The 25847-nt window shown below is 46.1% G+C and overlaps 1 protein-coding gene across 1 annotated transcript in view; it reads right to left on the bottom strand.

Annotated features, from left to right (window-relative positions):
* Positions 1-4631: 4631 nt before the first annotated feature.
* The window catches only part of kcnk4b (potassium channel, subfamily K, member 4b), a gene marked incomplete at both ends in the record, with an annotated part of 71901 nt that continues 50685 nt past the window's right edge, over positions 4632-25847 (bottom strand). Inside the window, 5 exons of the mRNA XM_084320578.1 lie at positions 4632-5207; positions 8441-8583; positions 11897-12083; positions 23234-23394; positions 24064-24181. Coding sequence (XP_084176704.1) covers positions 4632-5207; positions 8441-8583; positions 11897-12083; positions 23234-23394; positions 24064-24181 — 1185 coding nt within the window. The remainder of the gene's footprint in view (positions 5208-8440; positions 8584-11896; positions 12084-23233; positions 23395-24063; positions 24182-25847) is intronic.

The raw sequence follows: 25847 nt of genomic DNA, 5'->3' as shown, positions 1-25847 counted from the left end.
ATACACTTCAGAAGCTGTTTAACTCGCATTAGTATCGGTTTTATTACTGTAATAATACACTTCAGAAGCTGTTTAACTCGCATTAGTATCAGTTTTATTACTGTAATAATACACTTCAGAAGCTGTTTAACTCGCATTAGTATCAGTTTTATTACTGTAATAATACACTTCAGAAGCTGTTTAACTCGCATTAGTATCAGTTTTATTACTGTAATAATACACTTCAGAAGCTGTTTAACTCGCATTAGTATCAGTTTTATTACAGTAATAATACACTTCAGAAGCTGTTTAACTCGCATTAGTATCAGTTTTATTACTGTAATAATACACTTCAGAAGCTGTTTAACTCGCATTAGTATCAGTTTTATTACAGTAATAATACACTTCAGAAGCTGTTTAACTCGCATTAGTATCAGTTTTATTACTGTAATAATACACTTCAGAAGCTGTTTAACTCGCATTAGTATCAGTTGTATTACTGTAATAATACACTTCAGAAGCTGTTTAACTCGCATTAGTATCAGTTTTATTACTGTAATAATACACTTCAGAAGCTGTTTAACTCGCATTAGTATCACTTTTATTACAACGCTCTTTACAATTTTGTTCCTCACATTCACTCACTCACGGTGGAGGTGACCATGCAAGGTGCCAACCTGCTCATCGGGAGCAATTAGGTGTTAAGTGTCTTGCTCAAGGACATCCGGGAGGAGTGGGAACCGGGAACCTTCTGATTACCAGACAGCCGCTCTACCTCCTGATCCACTGTCGCCCTAATAATAATTTTGTTCTGTGTTGTCCTTTTTATTGGAAGTTCCGTGATCTGTTGTTTAATAACATTACGGTTGATTTGATAAGTTCACAATGATTGATCTGGCTGTGAAAAATAGACCTTTAGGTTTGCAAATGACTTGGGACCTGTAGGAGGAGAGCTTTGCAGCAGCAAATGTTGTCTGTTTAAACTCTGATGTCTGACCTGGTTTCTGTACAATAGAAGATGGTGTATTACAGATTATTAGTAATGTTTTATAAAGGTGTCCCATGTGGGACAGATGGGCCACACGGTTTGACATGACATTTAAATAAAATTATGTATCCATTGGTTGATTTTAGGGCTCTACAAATGCAGTGACCCGTTCATTGTCTATGGAGCGGCTCCACATTTTACATTGAGGTGTCTAGCTTTAGAAGAGGTTCATGTTAACAAACACTGACTGAACTGTCCTGGAGCAACAGGAAGAACTTAATATGTTCATTCTTAAAGGTGCTGTAAGTGGTATTTTTCTGTGGTTGTCACGGTCAGGGCTCGGGCCTTCCTTTGCCCTCATCCTGCCGCGCCCATATATGGGCAGCTTCCTGCTGGAGCGTTCCCACGCTGCCAGATGAACTTCAATCAGCACGGCTGTGAGGGATTCCCTCATCAGGCAGCTACTATATCACCTGGCGGATCCTGTCGTCCCTCGTCGCAGTGTTAAACTGCCTACCTAGGTACGACCCTTCAGTCCGAAGACCAGCTAGGCACTCTCACATTATTATTCCCTGTTCTAACCTACCTTCTCTTGTGCCCAAGGACCTCCGTTCCATCGAGCCCGTCTGGACCCCCCTGGAGCTTGTCTACGGAGTTCCTGCTCTCACCCCCGACACAGCCGGTGTCTACATTCTCCCGTACGGAGTTCCTGCTTTCACCCCCGACACAGCCGGTATCTACATTCTCCCGTACTGCACAAGGAGTGCACCTGATACAAAGAACATTCTCCCGTACTGCACAAGGAGTGCATCTGTACTAACCCCAAGAACATTCATACCTGTCTGTCGGACATTTTCTGTATGTAATTTCTGTCTGCTTGGGAAGAACAATTAAAGCACCCTAAACCGCTCCATTCTCTCTCCTCCTGTGTTCTGCTATTGGGCTCCGTAAGAACCCCATCCTCACAGTGGTCTACATGTTAAAATAATAGCTCTACATTCCGACAGCCATTACTGATATAGAGTGTCTGGTCAGTAACATGGGTCTCCCAGTCCCTCCGCTCTGCAGTAAACACAAAATACATTTCCTGGTATCCCTTCCCACTTTATCCAATAAGGAGTGAGAAATCCACACAGCAAAAAAAGGTCTGACAAAAATAAGAAATAAAAACAAGTTTTAAGCAAATGTGTCCTTGAAACAAGTACAATAATCTACCAGTGCATTAAGCAAATTTGTCTTGTTAACATTTCCTGAACACCGGCGTCCCGCAAGGCTGCGTGCTGAGCCCCCTCCTCTACTCCCTCTTCACCCACGACTGCACTCCTGTACATGGTACCAACACCATTATCAAGTTTGCAGACGACACAACGGTGGTGGGTGTTATCAAAAACAACGACGAGTCTGCCTATAGGGAGGAGGTCCAGCACCTGGCGGTGTGGTGCGCCGACAACAACCTGGCCCTCAACACCAAGAAAACCAAGGAGCTCATTGTGGACTTCAGGAAGACCAGAGCACGCTGGTTGAGCGTGTCTCTAGCTTCAGATTCCTGGGAGTCCACATCTCTGAGGACCTCTCTTGGTCCCTCAACACATCGTCACTGGTCAAGAAAGCCCACCAATGTAGCATTGTCAAAGACACCTCTCATCCCAATCATGGACTGTTTGCCCTCCTCCCCTCTGGGAGGTGCTACAGGAACCTCCGTTCCAAGTCAAGCAGACTCAGGAACAGCTTCTTTCCCTCAGCTGTCATATATATATATTCTCACCATATACCTATCCTCACCTGTCTGTACTTACCTGCACATCGTCCTTTACTATATCTATATCTGTACATATTTACATTCACATAACATTTAGTCATTTAGTTGACGCTTTTATCCAAAGCGACTTACAAGTTCTGTACAACAAGTCATCAGGAAGGGCACAACTCTATCAACTGGATAACAATGTTCATCAAAGTGTTGAGTGCTACAGTGTAGGTTAGTATATTAGGACACGTGCATGACAGTAAGGGTAGTTAGGGCTACTTTTTTTTTCTTTTTTTTTTTAGATATTGGTTGAAGAAGTGTGTCTTTAGTCAACGGCAAAAGATTGGATGGGTTTCGGCTGTCCTAACTGTGGTGGGAAGTTCGTTCCACCATTGTGGGGCAAGGACTGAGAATAGGCGGCTTCTCTTTGATGACCTTCCCGGAGCTCGGATAGGAGTAGGTCTGAGGCGGCCAGAAGATGCAGAGCGTAGGGGTCTTGAGGGTATGTAGTTAAAGACCATTGACCGGAGGTAGGCGGGAGACGTTCCCTTCGCCGCACGATATGCCAAGTTGAGGGCCTTGAAGCAGATTCGTGCAGCAATGGGGAGCCAGTGCAGGTCCCTAAGAAGTGGGGTGACATGGGCTGACTTCGGTGGGCGGCTGCGTTCTGAATGAGTTGAAGAGGCTTGGTTGCGGTGGTCGGAAGGCCAGCAAGCAGTGCGTTGCAGTAGTCGAGGCGGGAGATGACTGTTGATTGGATGAGGAGTTGGGTGGCTTCTTTTGTCAGAAAGGGGTGGATCCTTCTGACGTTGCTAATCTGCAGTTTCTGGTTGTCGCTGTGATGTGAGCGGAGAAGTTCAACTGGTCATCGAGGACAACACCAAGGTTCTTGGCGGTCGGGGACGCGGTCACAGCTGCATTCTTCACTGTGATGGAAAGGTCGTCAGGGGGGAGGATTTGGCCCGCAGGTGAAGCAATTCTGTTTTGCTTAGGTTCAGTTTGAGGTGGTTGGTCGTCATCTAGGCGGAAATGTCGGAACGGACAGGCCGAGATCCGCTCAGAGACGTAGATATCCGAGGGAGGAAAGGAGAGGAAGAGTTGAGTATCATCGGCATAGCAATGGTACAAGAAGACATTTAAAAATATATATATGTTTTACTGTATGTAGCACACTCTCAGGGGCTCATACAGAAACAGGTATTTCATCATAAAGTATTCTGTATTTTGTTGTGACTAATAATAAACAAACTTGAAACTTGGATGGAGACCTCCAGGAAAACTCCTCTTTGTCCTACTCTTACTAGTTACACTGCTGGCCAGTAGTAGTCATACAGTCTTTATTTATTATACTACAACTCTGTACATACATTTGATTAGCACTACACTCAGTAGTACTAATTTGTATTTTGTACCCAGTTTAACCACCTGTACATTGTATATTGCTATTGCACTTTACTGTTACATTTGCACTCTGTTGGATGCCAAACTTCTTTACGTTGTACTGTATTCTCTCTCCTGATTGGATAAAGTGGGAAGGGATACCAGAAATGTATGTTGTGTTTACTGCAGAGTAGAGGGACTGGGAGACCCATGTTGACCAGACACTCTATATCAGTGATGGCTGTCAGAATGTAGAACTATTATTATATTATTTACCACATTATTATAACAAGAAATACCACTTACAGCACCTTTTAAGATGGGTGTTACAGCAATAACGCAAAATGCTGTGCATCACTGCCTTAATCCTATAACGAGGTGTACGGTCATACCTGTGTGATTAGTTTGTTTGTTTTGTTGTTGTTGTTTTTTAGAACGGAACATTCTAATGGTGACATCACAATGGTTCTAGAATTCCAAGTTAGAATCCTGAGGGAACCTTTGAAAAAAGAAGACAGCGCGTCTCCCTCCGTGACGTCAAGGCTGCGGCGGTGTCGGAAGAGAGGGCCGTCTCTCTCCGTTACGCTCCCCGTCGCTCTTCAGGCTCTTCTGAGGGGGAGACCTCCTCCTCTGCCGCCTCCTCTTGTGGGGCGGCCGCGGGGTCGGCGCGTCGTCGGGCAGCGCCGGGTCCAGCAGGGGGTCCAGGTGGAGCTTCCCGCTCACGGCGTCGGACGACTCGTCGATGAACGCCAGGTTCTCGCCGAAGTAGTCGAGCGGCTGAGAGAACAGCGGGTCCGGGGGGGGCTCCCCCTTCACCTGCTCCACCGCGCAGACCTTGACCTCCGGCACGCGCTCGCTCTGGGTGACCTGGGAGCCCGACTCGGAGCCGGACGACTGGGATTCATTGGAGGTGTAGGAGGAGGAAGACGAGGGGGAGGAAGAGCCGGACTCTCCGCGGGGGGGGCCGTTGGGCAGCTTGCCGTTCTCCTCCGCGCCGTGGCCTTTGCTACGGTCGCGGTGCCGGTGCTTCTTCCTCCGGTGCCGCTTGAAGGGGTCGTCCGGGATGCGGAAGTCCACCGCCATGTTCTGGGTTCTGGCTCTCAGCCCCTCCATCTGACAGGAGACAGGAGGGGGAGAGAAAATTGTCATTACTACAGAGATGGAAAAGGTTCTGATTGAATGAAACCTGGTCTACCAGGTGAATGGAAGTAATTAAGAGGAGACTCCTATGCCAATTATTATTATGGTAGTGAAAGGTTAACCTTCTGTAGTGTGGTAGTGAAAGGTTAACCTTCTGTAGTGTGGTAGTGAAAGGTTAACCTTCTGTAGTGTGGTAGTGAAAGGTTAACCTTCTGTAGTGTGGTAGTGAAAGGGTTAACCTTCTGTAGTGTTTGATTGATTGATTGATTGAAAATGTTATTAAACGATTGCAGAATGGGTACAATACAGTACAGCTCAATACACACAATTGTTAAGGGGATGCAGAGTAGACTAGTGGTCTGCAAGGGCCTTGAAATTAAGCCCGTGCCCAGCCCGAGCCCATGACGTTCAGGCCCTGCCCGACAATAAGCCCGACTGTAATGCAACATTTGAAGCCCTAGCCCGAGTGAAAGCCAGAAAAATATATATATATATTAGACTTACAATTTTATTTTTTATTTGTATTTGTTTTAAATATTCGATAAATAACAGATAGGCGCATATCGCGCTGAAAACTAATGAAGCATTATATTATATAGCCAAATATTAAATAATTTTTGTGTTTTAAATATTCTAAACACTGTTTATATATTAACTTGATAAATAAACAAAAACGAAAATGTCCAATAGGTCTACCTAAATAACGCATATCACGCTGAAAACTAACAAGCATTATAGGCCCCTATAGCCTGTTTCAAGTTCAAGTTCTTTAATAGTTGTCATACAGAAGTACAGAATACTTTCATACAAAATGCTTCTTACTGTTACGCTCCAGAGACTGTGCTAGACAAGATAGTATCAAATAACATAATAACATAATATAGCATGAATTTAGAAGAAGAAAATGAGGTCACAGTGTTCGGTATAGACATATGTACAATGTTCTGAGTTACCATATAATATACAATACACAATACTATGCAGTGTACTAATGTACAGTACTATCTAGTGCAAAGCAGAAATGGGATGAGGTACAATTTTAGGTACAATTTACAGTAAGGTGTACGAGTTGTAGTGCAATCCTTCATCCATAAATATAAAGTGTGGGGAGTGGGTGCTACAGTGTGTTTGTTTAAAGTGGGTGTGTGCTATAAAGTGTGTGGAGTGGGTGCTACAGTGTGTTTGTTTAAAGTGGGTGTGTGCGTGTGGATGTGTGTGCTATGTGCATTTGGTGGTTGTTGTTGTGTAGTGTTCATTCATTGTTCGTTTAGCAGCCTGATGGCCTGGGGATAGAAGCTACTTCTGAGTCTTTCTGTGCTCGCCTTGAGACTCCTGTATCGCTTGCCTGACCGCAGCAGTTCGAAGAGGCAGTTGTTCGGGTGACTGGAGTCTTTAATGATTCTCTTAGCCTTGCCCTTGCAACGCTTGTAGTAAATGTTCTGGAGGGTGGGGAGCCCCCCCTCCAATTGTGCGTTCGGCTGAACGTGTCACTCTTGTTTCGCGTCTCTCTTATTAGAATGCCATCTATTTCCATTTCCCAGCACGCGTTAGACTGACTCACACGGTGCCTCGTCATCACAATCAGTCCAAAAACTGCTCATCCGATGTCGCGAATATACAGAGGTACTGGCAGACACAGACTAAAACATTAATGTCATCATGACACAAAAGTATACAGAAAAAACTGGACCAGCAGCCATTTTTTTTAATCAATACATTCTGGAAATCATCTCGCAACCCCCCTGCGGCTCGACCCCCACTTTGGGAACCACTGCTATAGACTCTAACCTTTCACTACCACACTACAGAAGGTTAACCTTTCACTACCACACTACAGAAGGTTAACCTTTCACTACCACACTACAGAAGGTTAACCTTTCACTACCACACTACAGAAGGTTAACCTTTCACTACCACACTACAGAAGGTTAACCTTTCACTACCACACTACAGAAGGTGAACCTTTCACTACCACACTACAGAAGGTTAACCTTTCACTACCACACTACAGAAGGTTTACCTTTCACTACCACACTACAGAAGGTTAACCTTTCACTACCACACTACAGAAGGTTAACCCTTTCACTACCACACTACAGAAGGTTAACCTTTCACTACCACACTACAGAAGGTTTACCTTTCACTACCACACTACAGAAGGTTAACCTTTCACTACCACACTACAGAAGGTTAACCTTTCACCACCACACTACAGAAGGTTTACCTTTCACTACCACACTACAGAAGGTTAACCTTTCACTACCACACTACAGAAGGTTTACCTTTCACTACCACACTACAGAAGGTTAACCTTTCACTACCACACTACAGAAGGTTAACCCTTTCACTACTACACTACAGAAGGTTAACCCTTTCACTACCACACTACAGAAGGTTAACCTTTCACTACCATAATAATAATTGGCATAATGACTACTACTCTTTGTACTGTGGTAGTGAAGGGTTAACCTTCTGTAGTGTGGTAGTGAAGGGTAAACCTTCTGTAGTGTGGTAGTGAAGGGTAAACCTTCTGTAGTGTGGTAGTGAAGGGTTAACCTTCTGTAGTGTGGTAGTGAAAGGTTAACCTTCTGTAGTGTGGTAGTGAAGGGTAAACCTTCTGTAGTGTGGTAGTGAAGGGTAAACCTTCTGTAGTGTGGTAGTGAAGGGTTAACCTTCTGTAGTGTGGTAGTGAAGGGTAAACCTTCTGTAGTGTGGTAGTGAAGGGTAAACCTTCTGTAGTGTGGTAGTGAAGGGTAAACCTTCTGTAGTGTGGTAGTGAAGGGTAAACCTTCTGTAGTGTGGTAGTGAAGGGTAAACCTTCTGTAGTGTGGTAGTGAAGGGTAAACCTTCTGTAGTGTGGTAGTGAAGGGTAAACCTTCTGCAGTGTGGTAGTGAAGGGTAAACCTTCTGTAGTGTGGTAGTGAAGGGTAAACCTTCTGTAGTGTGGTAGTGAAGGGTAAACCTTCTGCAGTGTGGTAGTGAAGGGTAAACCTTCTGTAGTGTGGTAGTGAAGAGTAAACCTTCTGTAGTGTGGTAGTGAAGGGTAAACCTTCTGTAGGGTGGTAGTGAAGGGTAAACCTTCTGTAGTGTGGTAGTGAAGGGTAAACCTTCTGTAGTGTGCATATCTTCCATTGTGCTGTGAAGTCCTTCTGTCCTTGTACCATGTGTACAGAACCAGTATGGGCTATAATGAGCAGAGGAGTTACCTCAGCTCTGGTCTTCTTGGACAGAACCCGGAGCCAGTTCCCAATCATAGCCAGGATGGATACAAAGTAGGCCAGGCCCAACAGGATCCAGAACCAGACCAGAGGCTTGTACCAGTGATCGCTCCCTGCCATTCCAGAATCACCTGACGGGAGACACAGGGGTAAAGGGTTAAAGGGCATAGGGTTAAAGGTCAGGACTACGGACAATCCAATAGAAAATGAACTATAGTCAAACTATAGTATGCCTTTGTTTTTTCCATACACACTAGAGAGATATACACCAGAAATACTGTAGTGATTCATACAGTAGTATTTCTGAAGTGGAATATTATAGACGTTAATGTTCAATCACTTGCCACCAGCAGTACCTCCGGCTTGGTCAGTCGCCCCTACGAACACAATTGTCAGTGTTTGAGGATGGGAAGCCAATGGGGTCCAAGTCCTGGTCGTTGCAACAGCGACTTCTACTGGTTGGTTGGGGTGCCTTTTCAGCAGGGAGGGGATCTGGGGGGGGGGGGGGTAGAGTGAACCTCCTTGCTGTGAAGTGGCTGGTCACTCTACATGGTATCGGAGGAGGAGTGTGGTAGTCTACACCCTCCCCAGACTGACAGTGGGGTAGCATGTGGTAGTCTACACCCTCCCCAGACAGACAGTAGGGCAGCATGTGGTAGTCTACACCAGGGGCGGGGCTAGGGGGTGGCTACTTGTGTGTTTTCTGAAAAGCCCCGAATCTATTTTTTTTTTTTATTATTTTTTTTTTGGACAATTCATCATTGTTACATGAAAATATGTTTGCACCAGATTTAGCAGAAGATAATTTCCATCTGTGGTCTATCCAGCTGCTAACTGTATTTGAGTGAGTTAAGTCTTGGTGTCATGGTAGACTCAGACCTAAGCTTTAAATCACAATCAACAAGTTGACAAAAACTTAATTCTTCCACCTTAGAAACATAGCTAAAGTACGGCCATTTATAAATCAAAAGGATGCTGAAAACCAGATCCATGCCTTTATCTCAAGCCAACTCGACTACTGTAATGCACTCCTTACCGGCCTCCCGAAAAAATACGATGATAACTATTTTATTGCAATGCACTATTGCATTATTTTATTCTATTTTACTAACTATTTTATTGCACTGCACTATTTTACTTTGTATCAGTGAATCATAGACGCCTGGCCATAAGAGCATTCGATATATCCCCCCCCAATATATAAATCTAACCATAACGGTTTTATAGTGAAAAGAGCAGCTTTATTGGTCAAGATTGAAGGCTCTATATTGCAGGAAATTGCACGTACAGGTTAATTCAATTAAAAAAAGAACCACCCCTTGCCTGCAAAAAAAAATTAAATAAAAAAACTAGAAAAAAAAAAAAAAAAAAAAATTTAATAAAATAACGCGGGCACCAATTTGGGCTAAGCCCCGGATCTCCTATAATCCTAAATCCGCCCCTGGTCTACACCCTCCCCAGCCAGACAGTAGGGCAGCATGTGGTAATCTACACCCTCCCCAGACAGACAGTAGGGCAGCATGTGGTAGTCTACACCCTCCCCGGCCAAACAGTAGGGCAGCATGTAGTAGACTACACCCTCCCCAGACCGACATAGGGCACATGTGGTTGTCTACACCCTCCCCAGCCAGACAGTAGGGCAGCATGTGGTAGTCTACACCCTCCCCGGCCAAACAGTAGGGCAGCATGTAGTAGACTACACCCTCCCCAGACCGACATAGGGCACATGTGGTAGTCTACACCCTCCCCAGACCGACTGCAGGGCAGCACGTGGTAGTCTACACCCTCCCCAGACAGACAGTAGGGCAGCACGTGGTAGTCTACACCCTCTCCAGACAGACAGTAGTGCAGCACGTGGTAGTCTACACCCTCCCCAGACAGACAGTAGGGCAGCACGTGGTAGTCTACACCCTCCCCAGACAGACAGTAGTGCAGCATGTGGTAGTCTACACCCTCCCCAGACAGACAGTAGGGCAGCACGTGGTAGTCTACACCCTCCCCAGACAGACAGTAGGGCAGCACGTGGTAGTCTACACCCTCCCCGGACAGACAGTAGGGTAGTGTAACGACCAGGAAGGGAATTGGCATAATGACTAAATAGTTTTTATACACACTAAAGAGACTTACCGTAGAAATACTACACATATGATTCACCACAGTATTTCCTATTATAGCAGTAATATAGTGCATGCAAAAGAAATATATAGATATTTAGAATACATGTTCATATGGCAACATTTCCAAATCCAGACCAAATCAGATATCTGAGGTAAAATAGTAGAGGATTCAGTAGAGGAAAACAGTTCTGTATGTCATGATCAAGCAAAACACACACACAGACACCCACATACACACACAAAACAAAAGGACCCATGCAGCATAGACGTTAAACACATCAGATACAAATGAGTGGATTAATAATTCAGCTCTTACAACATAGTAAATAATTCATGAAAGAAATAAAATGTGCTTGGTGAGTGAAATGATCACATCACACATGACTGTTGAATCTGTGATACAGTAGTAGTGAGATTCACACCAGCATGTCCCTGTTTCTATATATAATATATATCAGTGTTGTAGTCGAGTCCGAGTCGAGTCTCCATTAACCTAGTCCGAGTCTGAGTCCAAGTCATCAAGGGTGAGTCCACTCCACTCTGGCAGTCTGACATACAAATAAAAAAAGGTTTACATTAAACATAAATGACACAGCGGTCACCGTTTCAAAGGGAGTTTATTTCCTTTGTGAAACAATAGCCAAACAAATGCACTAGCCATCAATAACGTATGCTTTTTTAAGAATAACTGTATTTATCAATTAACATATCCGAGTCTTCATCTGCCCCTGCCGAGTCCGAATGTAGTCAATGCTGATCCTTCCGAGTCATCATCAGTGCTCAAGTCCAAGTCGAGTCACAAGTCCGGAAAATCAGTCCAGGACTCGGACTCGAGTACTACAACACTGAATATATATATATATTCTGGTGTCGTCTGTCACCAGAGAAGAGATCAAGTCAAAAGTCAAGAGTCATGAGTCACTTTATTGTCCCATCAGCTGGGACATTTGTCTTGGGCTTTATACCCACACTACAGCCACAGACACATACATACATGACGCAACTGACTCCAAACAGAGGAGATACACAATGTAAAAGATACAGTAAAGTACCTGCAGTACCTAAAGTGTCTGGCAACACCACATAATATATATAGAATAGTATACCCAAATATCGGTTATCGAATATCGATAATATAACAACCAAATATCAGTTATTCGAGAATTGCCAGCCATTTATCTGGCACTATTTAAAAGTTTAACTGAGATCGGAATAAAGGAGTTTTTAAACCTGTTTAGTCTAGAGCGTGGAACTCTAAACCTCCTCCCAGAGGGCAGTAGCTCATACTCGGCATGTAAAAGAGGTCCGAGACAATTCTATTGGATACCTGCAACGTAGTCGCCGAACCCCACGGTGGTCAGGGTTATCACCACGAAGTAGGCGGACTCCAGCAGGGTCCATCCCTCCACCTCCTGGAACACCATGATGGGCACGAAGACGAAGAGCACGCAGCCCAGCAGGATGGAGAGCACGGCGGAGATCACACGCACGATGGTGGGGCTCACCCGCCACTTCTGAGGGGACAGCAGAGACAAGAGAGGCACTGACCCGTAGGGGTGTAACGGACCAACGGTACACAAAAACCACGGTACGGTATACGTACCTCGGTTTTGAAGTCACGGTTCGGTACGGGTTTTCAGTACAGTGGGGGAAAGTTTGGCTTTCCATGTTCCACTCAGGGGTGATGTAGTGTGCAGTAACTAATTGTAATTGTAGGGCTGTCAACGAATATTCTATATTGAAATGAATAATCGACTTTTTTTAAATAATAATAATTATATTAGATTGCGGAAAAACAATAACATACCGCTTTATTTGTTCGGTACACAGCCGTTCGGTACGGTATACGGTACACACTGAAACGGCTGAAACACTGACCCACCACTTCTGAGAGGACAGCAGAGACACTGACCCGCCACTTCTGAGAGCAGGAGTTGGCTGTCTTTTGTTTCTTTTCCCTGATTTATTTTAGAGCACTCCATTGCCAGATTTGTACTTGAAATAAATGTATTGGTAGGTGGTATAGCCAACATGTTTTAAGGTTGGCATGGTATAGCCAACATGTTTTAAGGTTGGTATGTGGTATAGCCAACATATTTTAAGGTTGGTATGTGGTATAGCCAACATGTTTTAAGGTTGGTATGTGGTATAGCCAACATGTTTTAAGGTTGGTATGTGGTATAGCCAACATGTTTTAAGGTTGGTATGTGGTATAGCCAACCTCAGTGGCCACATGATAGTGTGAGGGATTAGTAGCTCAGAGATGTAGCCAGGAACTGAGCCCTGAAGAGCCATACAGGTTATTTAAAAAATTTAACATGTATCTTGAATCTCACTGGCAGCCAAAAGTGTGTCACATTGGTCGCTTTCTTCAGTGCCACCATCGGGAAAAGTTACGTTAGATAACATAAGGTATTTCTTTATTGATCCTCTTGTATTTTTGCATTTGTTTGCATTTGTACTTTTGTATATTTTGTATAGTGTTTGGTTTTTATTCTTTTAACAATTTTTTTACTGTATGAAGCACAGTCTCAGGAGGCTCACAGAACCAAGCATTTCACTGTAATGTACATGTAGCCTACCTTATATGTGACAAATAAAACAAAACCTGAAACTTGGGGAAATTCAGGTGTCATATAGCAGCATGGGGGAGGGGGGGGAGGAGAGAGGTATGGACAGTGTAATAGAAAGACATAAATATAGGTAATACACATTTTGAATAGGAATAAATGGTAGACAGTAGACAAAAAGGTGCAGAAGAGGGTATGTATATCGGTCCTAATACACACACCTGCAGGGTTTAGTGGTTAAGAGTCAGCAACAATCAATATATAGTGATAGTGGTATATCTCAGGAACCATTTTGCCTGAAGTTACAGGACTTGCGTCAGATTTACTACAGTACGTTTCCAAAGCCTTACAGCGAGCCAACGTTCTCACTGATATATTGTTGAGCTTGGCTAATGGCTGACTGCAACTAGGGATGTTCGATATTGGCTTTTTTTTTCCTTTTCTTTTTTTTTACCGATACCGATAATTTCCGATATTACATTTTAATGCCAATATCGGTAGGCTGATAATATCAGACATCCCTAACTGCAACTGATATATTGTTGAGCTTGGGCCTGACTAATGGCTGACTGCAACTGCGGGCTACGGAGTGACTTACTAGTACTGTACTCCACACCCAGGTATTTAAAGGAACTGCTCAAGGGGGCTATATGTACATCCAGACTAATGGCATCTAGTGATGGCTAAAGGAACACAGCAACTTTTGGGGAAGATACAGAGAGAGAGAGAGAGAGAGAGAGAGAGAGAGAGAGAGAGAGAGAGAGAGAGAGAGAGAGAGAGAGAGAGAGAGAGAGAGAGAGAGAGAGAGAGAGAGAGAGAGAGAGAAGAGAGAGAGAGAGAGAGAGAGAGAGAGAGAAGAGAGAGAGAAGAGAGAGAGAGAGAGAGAGAGAGAGGAGAGAGAGAGAGAGAGAGAGAGAGAGAGAGAGAGAGAGAGAGAGAGAGAGAGAGAGAGAGAGAGAGAGAGAGAGAGAAACCTGCAGTGCACTAGCTAGCTTAGCACAATGACTGGAAGTGGATATGGACCAGTAGCCTAGCTCCGTCAAAAGTAATGAAATCCATTTTCCAACAACTCCAAAACATTTACATGTTATGACTTGTGTTGTAAGATTAGGGTGTGAGTGGTAGAACTTAATTTGTGTGTAGTCAATAACATTAGAGAGCGTCAACCCTACAAACCAAAATAAAGGCCCAGTCCTTGAGAGAACGGTTTCCTGGTTTCCTGGTTTACTGTCACCTTACCCTGAAAGTCTGGCTAGTTATAAAAGGTACGTTATGACCGGCACTTCTGCCCTGGAGTGTTAGGAGGGTGCTCCCCTGTACTCTACTACGGTTCAGAACAATACAGGAAAAGGTAACACTTGTGTATTTTGGAAAGGTAGAGCCTGCACATCCACTCTGGTGATCACTTCAGGTGCAGGACCAGCAGTAAAGATAATAGAACCGGCACACTGTTAAACTTGCTCTCGCTGTATTTATTGTGATCAACGTTTCGATCAAAGGATCTTCATCAGCAGGCACGTGCACACATGCTCGAGTACCTGCCCTTTTGAGCCTCATAAAAAAGTGCCCTTTAAAAAAATATATATATATATATTTTTTTACCGTTGCGCATATAGATTGCCCTTCCAACTGAAAAATGTCAGGATAGAATCAAAATATTAGGTAAAGAGAGAGAGATGCCCCGTATTCCATTGCAGTTTGCACGGCCTCCTCAGCGTGCCTCTCCGCGGACCTATATATTTTATGCATAGCGTGGGTGGTGATGATGATGATGATGATGATGATGATAGAAACCGCTGTGGCGCATACAGTTGAATGCTGGTATTACACTCACTGAGGGACACGAAGAAGTCAAGTCCTATGGGATTTGGGAATCTCAAATACAAATCTGGATTGGAATAAGAAAGGCATTTATATTAAACAATACAGAATATACAGCACTTCTTGGGGTCTGTAGGATAAGCACTTATTCCCTCCCCCCTGAACATTTATGGAGATGTATGTGCCTTTTAAGTCAGTGATAAAAGTGTCTTTCATGGATAAGTGAGCTCCTGCACTGATTATTATAGTTCAATATTCAATATTTGATCACCAAAACCCCCCAAAAAGCATAAAAATGGGCCCCCCCCGCCCAAAAAGGGCCCCCAAAAATCGGGCTTGCACACTACACACGCTCTGTTAAAACACACAGGTATAGTGCCCTTTTCAGCCTTTGAGCACCTGCCCCTCTAAAGTCCTGTGCACGTCCCTGTTCATCAGGATCAGTGTGGGGGTATGTTTGTGCCCTGATCAGGCGCTCCTAATGTGAGTTGTCATGTCTAGATGTAGTCCTTTGTCATGGTGTGTAGTCCCTATTGTTTTCCCCCCAGCCAGGTGTACCCAATTACCATTACCCCAGGTGTGTGTTGTCTCGTCATTCCCTTGTGTATAAGTAGTCTGTCATCCCTTCCGTCTGGTGCTGATCCTGTCTGTATAGTCCTGTGTTTGTCTGTCTATTATTTGATGTTCATTTCAGTTACGAAAACCATGGTAACTATTAATTAAAATATTCTTTATTTAGATACTTTGGCTGCCGTCTCCTTATTGTGTAACATTGACAAGTTAACGAGCCTGCCTGTAGTCAATGGTTACGTAATATGGGGGCTCGGCCAAACGACTAGGAGCAAGCATTTGGTGATGGCTGCTGGGCTGCCTGTACGTTAATGCCAAGCAAGCAGTGCAAAAATGCTTCCGCATTCGTCACCGCACGCTAGTGCGGTAAAGCGCCCTTCTTTTCAGACAAATGCTACCGTGCGTGCACCGGCGGCGGCGTGCTCGCTCAGGTGCGTGCGTGCGCCGGCGTGCTCGCGCGAGGTGCCCGCGCATGCGACACGAGCGGAGACACGAGCGGAGCTCAATATATATAAGTCACCGCCCCTTATTCAGGAATCTAGCAATAGCTCAATTGGCAAGGACACATGGCTGTGGATCCTATGGCTTGTTTGCTGGCGAGTTCGAATCCCATCGAAAATATTTTTTAACGTGATTTTTTTTTTAACGTGTATTCTTTCGCCGATTAAGGTTAGGCATTGTTTCGGAGTTGGTTAAGGTTAGAACGGTTAAGTTTAGGCGCTGTTAAGGAGCTGGTTAAGGTTAGAGTTTGTCAAAGAGAATGGCAATATAATTTCTATGGTTAAGGTTAGGCATTGTTTCGGAGTTGGTTAAGGTTAGAACGGTTAAGTTTAGGCGTTGTTAAGGAGCTGGTTAAGGTTAGAGTTTGTCAAAGAGAATGGCAATAGACAGCCTATTTCCGCGCGACCTGGGCGCTGGGCGGCGGAAAATGAAAGGCGCATTACTGCATGCCACTACGGTAAATTTTTGCACTGCTTGCTTGGCATAAAGCTACACGCTGCTGGCCTGGATCCACACTGTGAGGTATGGTTGGCATTGTCGTGTGTGTGACCCATGTTTTAGACCCCCTTGGCAAATACTTCTCCAATAGGGAGCGTTCTCAACCAGCTAGGGCAGTTGGACCATTTTATATATGGTACCTTCCATCGCCTGGGGACACACCACATGCGGTCGGGGTATTAGAAGGACCCTGTCAGACTCCTCCTAGGCCGGCGTGTGTATAGTAGTTACTTATATAGGGGTACTATAGTGAGGGTTGAGAACGTTTGGGGATGGGTTTGGTTTTTTTTTGACACATGACAGTGGTTGATTTGCGAATACCTCTAGGTGTGGAGGCATTAGGCGGTCGTGCCAGCGCTTGTTTAGATATCGTACATACAGTACCAGGGTTGGTAGTGGAGCGGTGGCCGAAGTAGGTAGGGACCAGGACTATACAGACGCTAGGGTGAAGCCGTTTTTCTTTTGTTTGTTGTGGTTATTTAGGGGTTGATTGTTTTCGTTTGTTTTGATATATGGTGGTTGTGGTTGTAGGAATCTCTCGTTTTCTCCTTCCCTGTTTCTTCCCTGTTCAGAAATGCCAGTGACAGTGGCAGACTTTGTGCGCAGGCCGACAGTGGGGTTGTTAGGCGTGTGCACGAAGGATGAGCTGGCAGGAATAGTGGAACATTATGGGGTTAAGCTGGCCCCGGGTAGAAAAGCACAGCAGCGGGGGATATTGGTGGAGGCTCTGACCACCCAAGAGGTGGTGCATGACGATACCGATGAGGAGTTAGACCAAGTCCCTGATGGCTCTCTGGGGCTGCGCAAGTTGGAGTTGGAGTTTAGGTTTGAACAGCTCAGGTTCAAGCGTGAGGAGGCGGACCGTGTGCGCGCGGAGGCGGAACGTGTGCATGCGCGCGAGTTGGAGCGTGTGGACCGTGACCAAGCTGAGGCGGAGCGCAATCGCGCACACACACTCGAACTCAGGAGGCTTGGGCCAGAGGTGCGCCCACACATTGAGGATAGGTTCGATGTGGCAAAATATCTCCGTCTCGTGCCGCAGTTTCTGGAGAAAGATGTGGATAAATATTTTTCCATGTTTGAAACTGTGGCCACGACACTGAGATGGCCGGCCGAACACTGGACGTTACTGCTCCAGAGTGTCCTTACGGGAAAAGCCCAGCATGTGTATGCGTCCCTGTGCCCGAATACCCAAGACTACGAGGCGGTCAAAGCTGCGATTCTCAGGGCGTATGAGCTGGTGCCTGAGGCGTACAGGCAGCGGTTCAGGGCTCTGAGGAAGGGCAGCTCGCAGACTTATGTGGAGTTTGCGTACGAGAAAGAGCTGTTGTTTGACCGGTGGTGCGCGTCGGAGAAGGTGGACACCCTGGTTAAGATGCGAGAGCTCGTGCTCCTTGAGGAATTCAAGTCGTATTGTCTGCCCGATAATGTTGCTATGTACATGAACGAGCATAAGGTGACTGAGTGTTCGGTGGCTGCGAGCCTGGCGGACGAGTTTGTGCTGACGCACAAGACACTCTTTACGCCAAGTTACCCTGTACGCAATGTGGAGAGTAAGCCGAGGTGGGGTTTCGGCGACAAGACGGTGGGCACGGGTGGTAGCAGTGGGGGCGAGGTGATTGAGCGGGGCGCGAGGTCTGAGACACGCGATTGCTTTAACTGTGGAAAACGTGGTCATATAAAAGAAAATTGTTTTGCCCTTACCCGTCCCAGTAAGCAGATTTCGTTGGTGATGGCACCCACACGCATATCGGTTGAGTATGACAAAAGGGGTGAGGATATTAAAGCTTACCTACCGTTTATCAGCGGGGGGTTTGTATCCTTATCTAGCGATGGGGTGAGGGTTCCTGTGACCATATTAAGGGACACGGCTGCATCCCAGTCATTTATTCGGGGGGATGTGTTGCCTTTCGACAGTAGTACAGAGGTGGATGCGGGGATAACAGTTAGGTCTTTTGGGATGCATGTGATGAAGGTCCCGCTTCACATCGTCCACCTGACATCTGAATTGGTGTCGGGCCCGGTCGTCATTGGGGTAGAAAGTTGCTTCCCCGTTGCGGGGGTGTCACTAATCCTTGGGAACGATTTGGCAGGGGGTAAGGTCCTCGTGAAGGCAGACGTGACTTGTGTGCCAGCACAGTCTGGGGCGGTAGACATCCTGGCAGAGGCGTATCCGAGGGTGTTCTCTTCATGTGCGGTGATGCGAGCCATGGTTGTTAGAGCTCGGGCCGAGGAAGAGGGCGAGGTGGACTTGTTCGATACAGTAGTAGCGGCTGACGGCGACGAGCCTGAGAGGGAGGGGGCACTCCAGGGGCAGCCTGGCTCGTTGTTATTGTCGCAGTTTGCCCCTACAGTTGACCAACTTGAGTCGGATGACGCTGTTTCTTCTGTTTCAGCCGGTTCGTCCCTGAACAATACTTCCTCGGCTGAAGTTGCCAGTAGCACGGCTGAGTTCTCTTTCGCTCGTGAGGAACTTATCGCAGAACAGGGTAGAGATTCAAGTCTGTCGGGGCTTTTTGTGTCCGCTGTGGGGGAAGGAGAGAGTAAGGGTCTTAAAAGCTGTTATGTCCTGGGAGACGGGGTGTTGCTGCGTAAATGGTCCCCTGATCCGGATGCGTCATTGGGGAATGATTGGAATGTGGTGACGCAGGTTGTGGTTCCGTTCAAGTACCGTATCCTTTGTTTGGCTCACGATCATAGGCTCGCAGGGCATTTGGGGGTCAACAAGACGTTCGATAGGGTGCTGCGCAATTTTTTTTGGCCAGGGTTAAAACGGGATGTGGCGCAGCACTGCAGGGGGTGTTCTACGTGTCAAATAGTGGGGAAACCCAACGACATCATTCCACGGGCGCCGCTCTATCCTATCCCGGCAGTGGGGGAACCCTTTGGGAGGGTTATTATTGACTGTGTGGGACCGCTCCCTAGAACGAAGGCAGGTAATAGTTTTCTTTTGACCATTATGTGTGCCAACACACGTTTCCCTGAAGCGATTCCGTTGAAACGGATAACGGCCAAGACGGTGTCACAGGCTTTGGTGAGGTTTTTTTCTGTGTTCGGTTTACCTCGCGTCGTCCAATCAGATCAAGGGACGAATTTCTTGTCTCGTATCTTCTCGCAAGTTTTGAAACAGCTGGATATATCACATAGCTTCTCTAGTCCATATCACCCGGAGTCACAGGGGGCGTTAGAAAGATTCCACTCCACGTTGAAGACTATGCTTAGGGCGTTCTGTCGTGATACAGAGGATGATTGGGATGAGGGGGTTCATTTGATGTTGTTTGCCGCAAGGGAAGTGGTACAGGAATCTTTGGGCTTCAGTCCTGCGGAGTTGGTGTTTGCACACTCTGTGAGGGGGCCGCTCAGGTTGTTGAGGGAGAAGTGGTTGGGGGAGAGTGAGCCGAAAAACCTATTGGACTATGTCTGAAGGGGTGGTATGATAGGAAGGCTCGGGATAGGTCGTTTGTGCCAGGGGAGAGGGTCTTGGTGTTACTTCCGGTGACAGGGTCCAGTCTACAGGCTCGGTTTAGTGGACCGTATCGGGTTAGGGAAAAGGTAGGGGAGCTGAATTACCTTATTGAGACGCCGGATCGTGGGCGGAAGACCCGCCTGTGTCATATTAATATGATTAAGCCGTTTCATACAAGGGGGCCTGTGGCCAGTACGGTGGTGGCCGCTACACCGGTGTCGGCTTGTGTGTTGGCCCCATCTAGTGTCGATATGAATAATGACAGTCTCTTTCTTGCAGGCGGCGGTGGTGGGCTGGAGGATGACGTAATTATCCCGTCTAAAGCGGTTGTGGAGGGCCGTCTTACAAACACGGAGTCTGTGGTCACTCTTGGCTGTCGGCTGGGCCATTTGTCAGAGCTACAGCAAGCGGATATCAGGGGCCTGGTTGGGACTCACAGCGAACTTTTCTCGGATATCCCTTCGCGCACGAGTGTCTTGTATCATGACATTGATGTGGGGGAGGCAGTGCCCATTAAACAGCACGCGTATCGCGTGAATCCACACAAACGCGCACGGTTGCAAAAAGAGGTGGAATATATGCTCGCTAATGGCATCGCGGAGCCCAGCTTCAGCCGTGGAGTTCGCCGTGCTTGTTGGTGGATAAATCTGATAAAACTGATAGATTTTGCACTGATTTTCGTCGGGTAAATAATGTGACTAGACCAGATAGTTTCCCGTTGCCCAGGATGGAGGACTGTGTTGACAGGGTGGGGGGCGCGTCTTTTGTAACTAAGTTGGATTTGCTTAAAGGGTACTGGCAGGTGCCACTTACGAACCGGGCTAAACTGATTTCTGCATTCGTGACACCTGACAGCTTCCTGCAATACACGGTGATGCCGTTTGGGATGCGCAACGCGCCTGCAACCTTCCAGAGGTTGGTCAACCAGGTGCTGTCGGGAGTGGCTTGTTGTGCGGCCTACCTCGACGACCTCGTCATTTACTCTGGCGATTGGGAGGGGCACATAGCTAGTTTGCGGGAGGTGTTTGGACGGCTTGTTGGGGCGAACTTGACACTGAATCTGGCCAAGTGCGAGTTTGGCAGGGCGACCGTCACCTATCTTGGCAAGGTAGTGGGGCGGGGGGAGGTCCGCCCTGTCCATTCTAAGGTGGAGGCTATACTTGGTTTCCCAGAGCCAGCTACACGTCGGGATCTCCGGTGCTTTCTGGGGATGACGGGGTATTATAGGGGGTTTTGTAGGAACTTTTCGGCGGTAGCCTCTCCCCTTACAGATCTGTTGAGCCCGAAGATCCCGTTTCAGTGGACGCCTAGGTGTTCCTTCGCGTTTCAACAGTTGAAGTCCATTCTGGTCAGTGCCCCTGTCCTTGCGGCGCCTGTGTTCACGAGGCCTTTTAAATTGGCGGTGGATGCTAGCGAGTTGGGCGCTGGCGCAGTGCTCTTGCAGGACGATGACGGAGGTATTGAGCACCCGGTGTCGTACTTCTCCCGGAAGTTTAATATACACCAGAGGCGTTACTCGACCATCGAGAAGGAGGCATTGGCCTTGATTCTGGCCCTCTCCCATTTTGAGGTGTATGTTGGCTCATCTCAATCACCTATTAAAATGTACACGGACCATAACCCATTGGTCTTTATAGGTAGGATGCAGAATTCGAACCAGCGGCTGATGCGCTGGAGCCTCTTTCTGCAAGCCTTTGATGTGGAGGTGGTGCATGTCAAGGGCAAGGACAATGTGTTGGCCGACGCGTTGTCACGACTGTAGTCAGTGGTGGGGTGTGTGAGAGGTGTTGCTGTTGTTGTTTTGTTTTTTGCCTTTTGTTGATTTTGCTCTGTGTTCCAGGAGTCGGGAGTGATGAGGAGTAAGGCTGAGGCTGTCCATTCTCCGTACCTGGTTGATCGGGGACTTTATTGATGGATTGCAGGGTGCAATGCGGGGCCGCTCAATATGCACAGTTGTTTGGGGGATGCGGACCGGAGGGCGACTTTTCGTCTTGTTTACATCAGGGTTCCCCACTTATCAACCGCTATATTTGTTTTTTTTTCTTCCCCTTTAGTTATTTAGGTACGGTTTTTCTTGTTTATGTCCATTTCCCCTTTTACTTTGGGGTTATGGCCATAAATTTGAGGGGGGGGGGGTGTTATGTGGGGGTATGTTTGTGCCCTGATCAGGCGCTCCTAATGTGAGTTGTCATGTCTAGATGTAGTCCTTTGTCATGGTGTGTAGTCCCTATTGTTTTCCCCCCAGGTGTACCCAATTACCATTACCCCAGGTGTGTGTTGTCTCGTCATTCCCTTGTGTATAAGTAGTCTGTCATCCCTTCCGTCTGGTGCTGATCCTGTCTGTATAGTCCTGTGTTTGTCTGTCTATTATTTGATGTTCATTTCAGTTACGAAAACCATGGTAACTATTAATAAAAATATTCTTTATTTAGATACTTTGTCTGCCGTCTCCTTATTGTGTAACATTGACAAGTTAACGAGCCTGCCTGTAGTCAATGGTTACGTAATAATCAGTGAATGGTCAATTCTATCCTTTTTTGTGACTTGTGTATTTACCACGTGTAGAAATTAACAATGTCAAATGAGATGTTGTAATTTTCATAGTCTGAACTATTGTCTTGACAAACTCTTCTCGTCTGACACTTTGGGAACAAATATTTTCCCCAAAAAGTTGCTGTGTTCCTTTAACCATCACTAGAGGCCATTATTCCGGATGATGGTGTTATGGATGAGCAGATACGTGTCTAAGGGATAGAGGATGGTGTTACGGATGAGCAGATACGTGTCTAAGGGATAGAGGATGGTGTTACGGATGAGCAGATATGTCTAAGGGATAGAGGATGGTGTTACGGATGAGCAGATATGTCTAAGGGATAGAGGATGGTGTTACGGATGAGCAGATACGTGTCTAAGGGATAGAGGATGGTGTTATGGATGAGCAGATATGTGTCTAAGGGATAGAGGATGGTGTTATGGATGAGCAGATATGTCTAAGGGATAGAGGATGGTGTTACGGATGAGCAGATATGTCTAAGGGATAGAGGATGGTGTTATGGATGAGCAGATATGTGTCTAAGGGATAGAGGATGGTGTTATGGATGAGCAGATATGTGTCTAAGGGATAGAGGATGGTGTTACGGATGAGAAGATACGTGTCTAAAGGATAGAGGATGGTGTTACGGATGAGCAGATACGTGTCTAAGGGATAGAGGATGGTGTTACGGATGAGGAGTCTAACCAGGAAGAGGGTCTCTATCTTGGCAACAGCTTTCCTCAGCCAGGTCCCCAGATGGTCCCCGACTCCGGCCAGCAGGATACCGAACAGAGGGATCCCAACCAGGGCGTAGCAGATACAGAACAGCTGCCCGCCTTCCGTCTTAGGAGAGATGTTCCCAAAACCTTGAGCACAACGACAGAGCTTCAGGACAGTGCTGCATAGTACCTTGGGGATATAATGCAGGGTTTGGCGTGAGTTCATTTTCAGTTCAATCGACTCAAAACAGGATTATCTTTTATTTATTATTATTATTGTTTATTTCATAATGGTAAATGCATTTAGATAGCGCTTTTATCCGAGGCGCTTCACAACTTATGTCTCACATTCACCCATTCATTCACAATAAGATGGTGGAGGCGACCATGCAAGGTGCCAACCTGCTCATCTTCTATTGGCAGAATCACCTCTGACAACAATACACTCATCAATCTCTTCTATTGGAAGAATCACCTCTGACGACAATACACTCATCAATCTCTTCTATTGGAAGAATCACCTCTGACGACAATACACTCATCAATCTCTTCTATTGGAAGAATCACCTCTGACAACAAAACTCATCAATCCCTCGGTTCAGTCAATCCAAGTATACGTCTTTCTTTCGTTAAGATGAACATTAAACCTATAAAATGTTCTTAGTTCAATTATGCCCTTTTCTCCATCTCTGGGTTATTGGAATACACTCAATGCTGCACTTCCTAAATTCCCTTTAAACACATGCCTATAAAACCATCCCCTGGGACAAACACTTAGTCACACCTGGGAGGCTGGGACAAACACAAGTCACTCACCGATGGTTGTGATGATGGTCCCAGAGAAGAAGAAGGCGCTGGCCAGGTCCCACTTGGTGTTGAAGATGGAGGAGTTGCTGGCAGGATCCACACCCGCCCCGATGGCGTCTGCCACCTCCTGTAACACAGAGAACCAGGGTTTGGGTCAATAGAGGCCCGTTGCCACTTTTCCACTGGTTGCAACTAGGGCCAAATAGTCGACTAAATGATCGAAAGGAGCCGTAGTCGACTGCCAACCTCTTAGTCGAATGCAAAAAAATATATACTTTTTTAATTTTTTATTTACATTTTATTATATATATTTTTTTTTATCATTCTTTCCAAAAGCAAAGAGGCCTAGAAGCGTGGCTAACGCTAATGGGGCACAAACCAGCGAGGCTAACTGCCTACGAAAACGGGCACAGAGGCACTGAAAGAGGATTTCACCCATCTAATGAACACAGTGGACCAATTGCATGCTTTCGCAGAGGACAAGGAGCCTTCAGTCGACTCCTTCAGCACCCCCCACAGCCCAAATGGAATGACCCCCCCCCCCAAATATATATATATATATAGAATTTTTTTTTTTGCATTCGACTATCTGCACATTTCGGCCAATCAATGTCGACTATACAAATCCTTAGTCGGGGACAGGCCTAGTTGCAACGTTGGAACGTCTGTGTGAACAAAACCACATTCATATGCAGCGATCTCGGCACATGAATAGCGGACTGGAAACACTATAAATCAAGATATTATTAAAGCTGCAGTGCAGATATGAATGAACACCTGTTTAAGCCCTTGTCAAGGCAGTTCACACGACGCTGGTTAATCCTCTCACCACCAGGGGGCTCTCTCTGTATGTCTCAGTTCACACAACGCTGGTTAATCCTCTCACCACCAGGGGGCTCTCTATGTATGTCTCAGTTCACACAACGCTGGTTAATCCTCTCACCACCAGGGGGCTCTCTATGTATGTCTCAGTTCACACAACACTGGTTAATCATCTCACCACCAGGGGGCTCTCTATGTATGTCTCAGTTCACACAACACTGGTTAATCATCTCACCACCAGGGGGCTCTCTATGTATGTCTCAATTCACACAAGGCTGGTTAATCATCTCACCACCAGGGGGCTCTCTCTGTATGTCTCAGTTCACACAAGGCTGGTTAATCATCTCACCACCAGGGGGCTCTCTATGTATGTCTCAGTTCACACAACGCTGGTTAATCATCTCACCACCAGGGGGCTCTCTCTGTATGTCTCAGTTCACACAACGCTGGTTAAGCCTCTCACCACCAGGGGGCTTAAGGATTTAAACTGACCAAAGTTTACAGAAATATTGAGTTTTAGAGTTTGTTGTATGATGGTCCACATGTCAGGAGCACAGAAGAAAATGAAAATGGACAATTTAAATAGAAAACGTTAAAAAGAAAGAAATTGAAAATCCCAAAATTACTATTTCTGATTTCACATTGCTCTCTTGTTGCAGTCGTCTGGTTCCCGGTTCGATTCCCGCTCCTCCCGGGCAGCGTGTCCAAAGCGTGTGTGTGTGTGTGTGTGTGTGTGTGTGTGTGTGTGTGTGTGTGTGTGTGTGTGTGTGTGTGTGTGTGTGTGTGTGTGTGTGTGTGTGTGTGTGTGTGTGTGTGTGTGTGTGTGTGTGTGTGTGTGTGTGTGTGTGTGTGTGTGTGTGTGTGTGTGTGTGTGTGTGTGTGTGTGTGTAAGATAAGATAAGATATTCCTTTATTGATCCCCTTGGGGGAATTCAGGAGTGTGTGTGTGTGTGTGTGTGTGTGTGTGTGTG

The sequence above is a fragment of the Notolepis coatsorum genome (genome assembly GCF_963971535.1).
Source record: "Notolepis coatsorum genome assembly, chromosome: 8".
In the NCBI taxonomy this organism is placed as follows: domain Eukaryota; kingdom Metazoa; phylum Chordata; class Actinopteri; order Aulopiformes; family Paralepididae; genus Notolepis; species Notolepis coatsorum.
The sequence above is the reverse complement of the archived record's forward strand: the minus strand, read 5'-3'. Positions and strand labels throughout refer to the sequence as shown.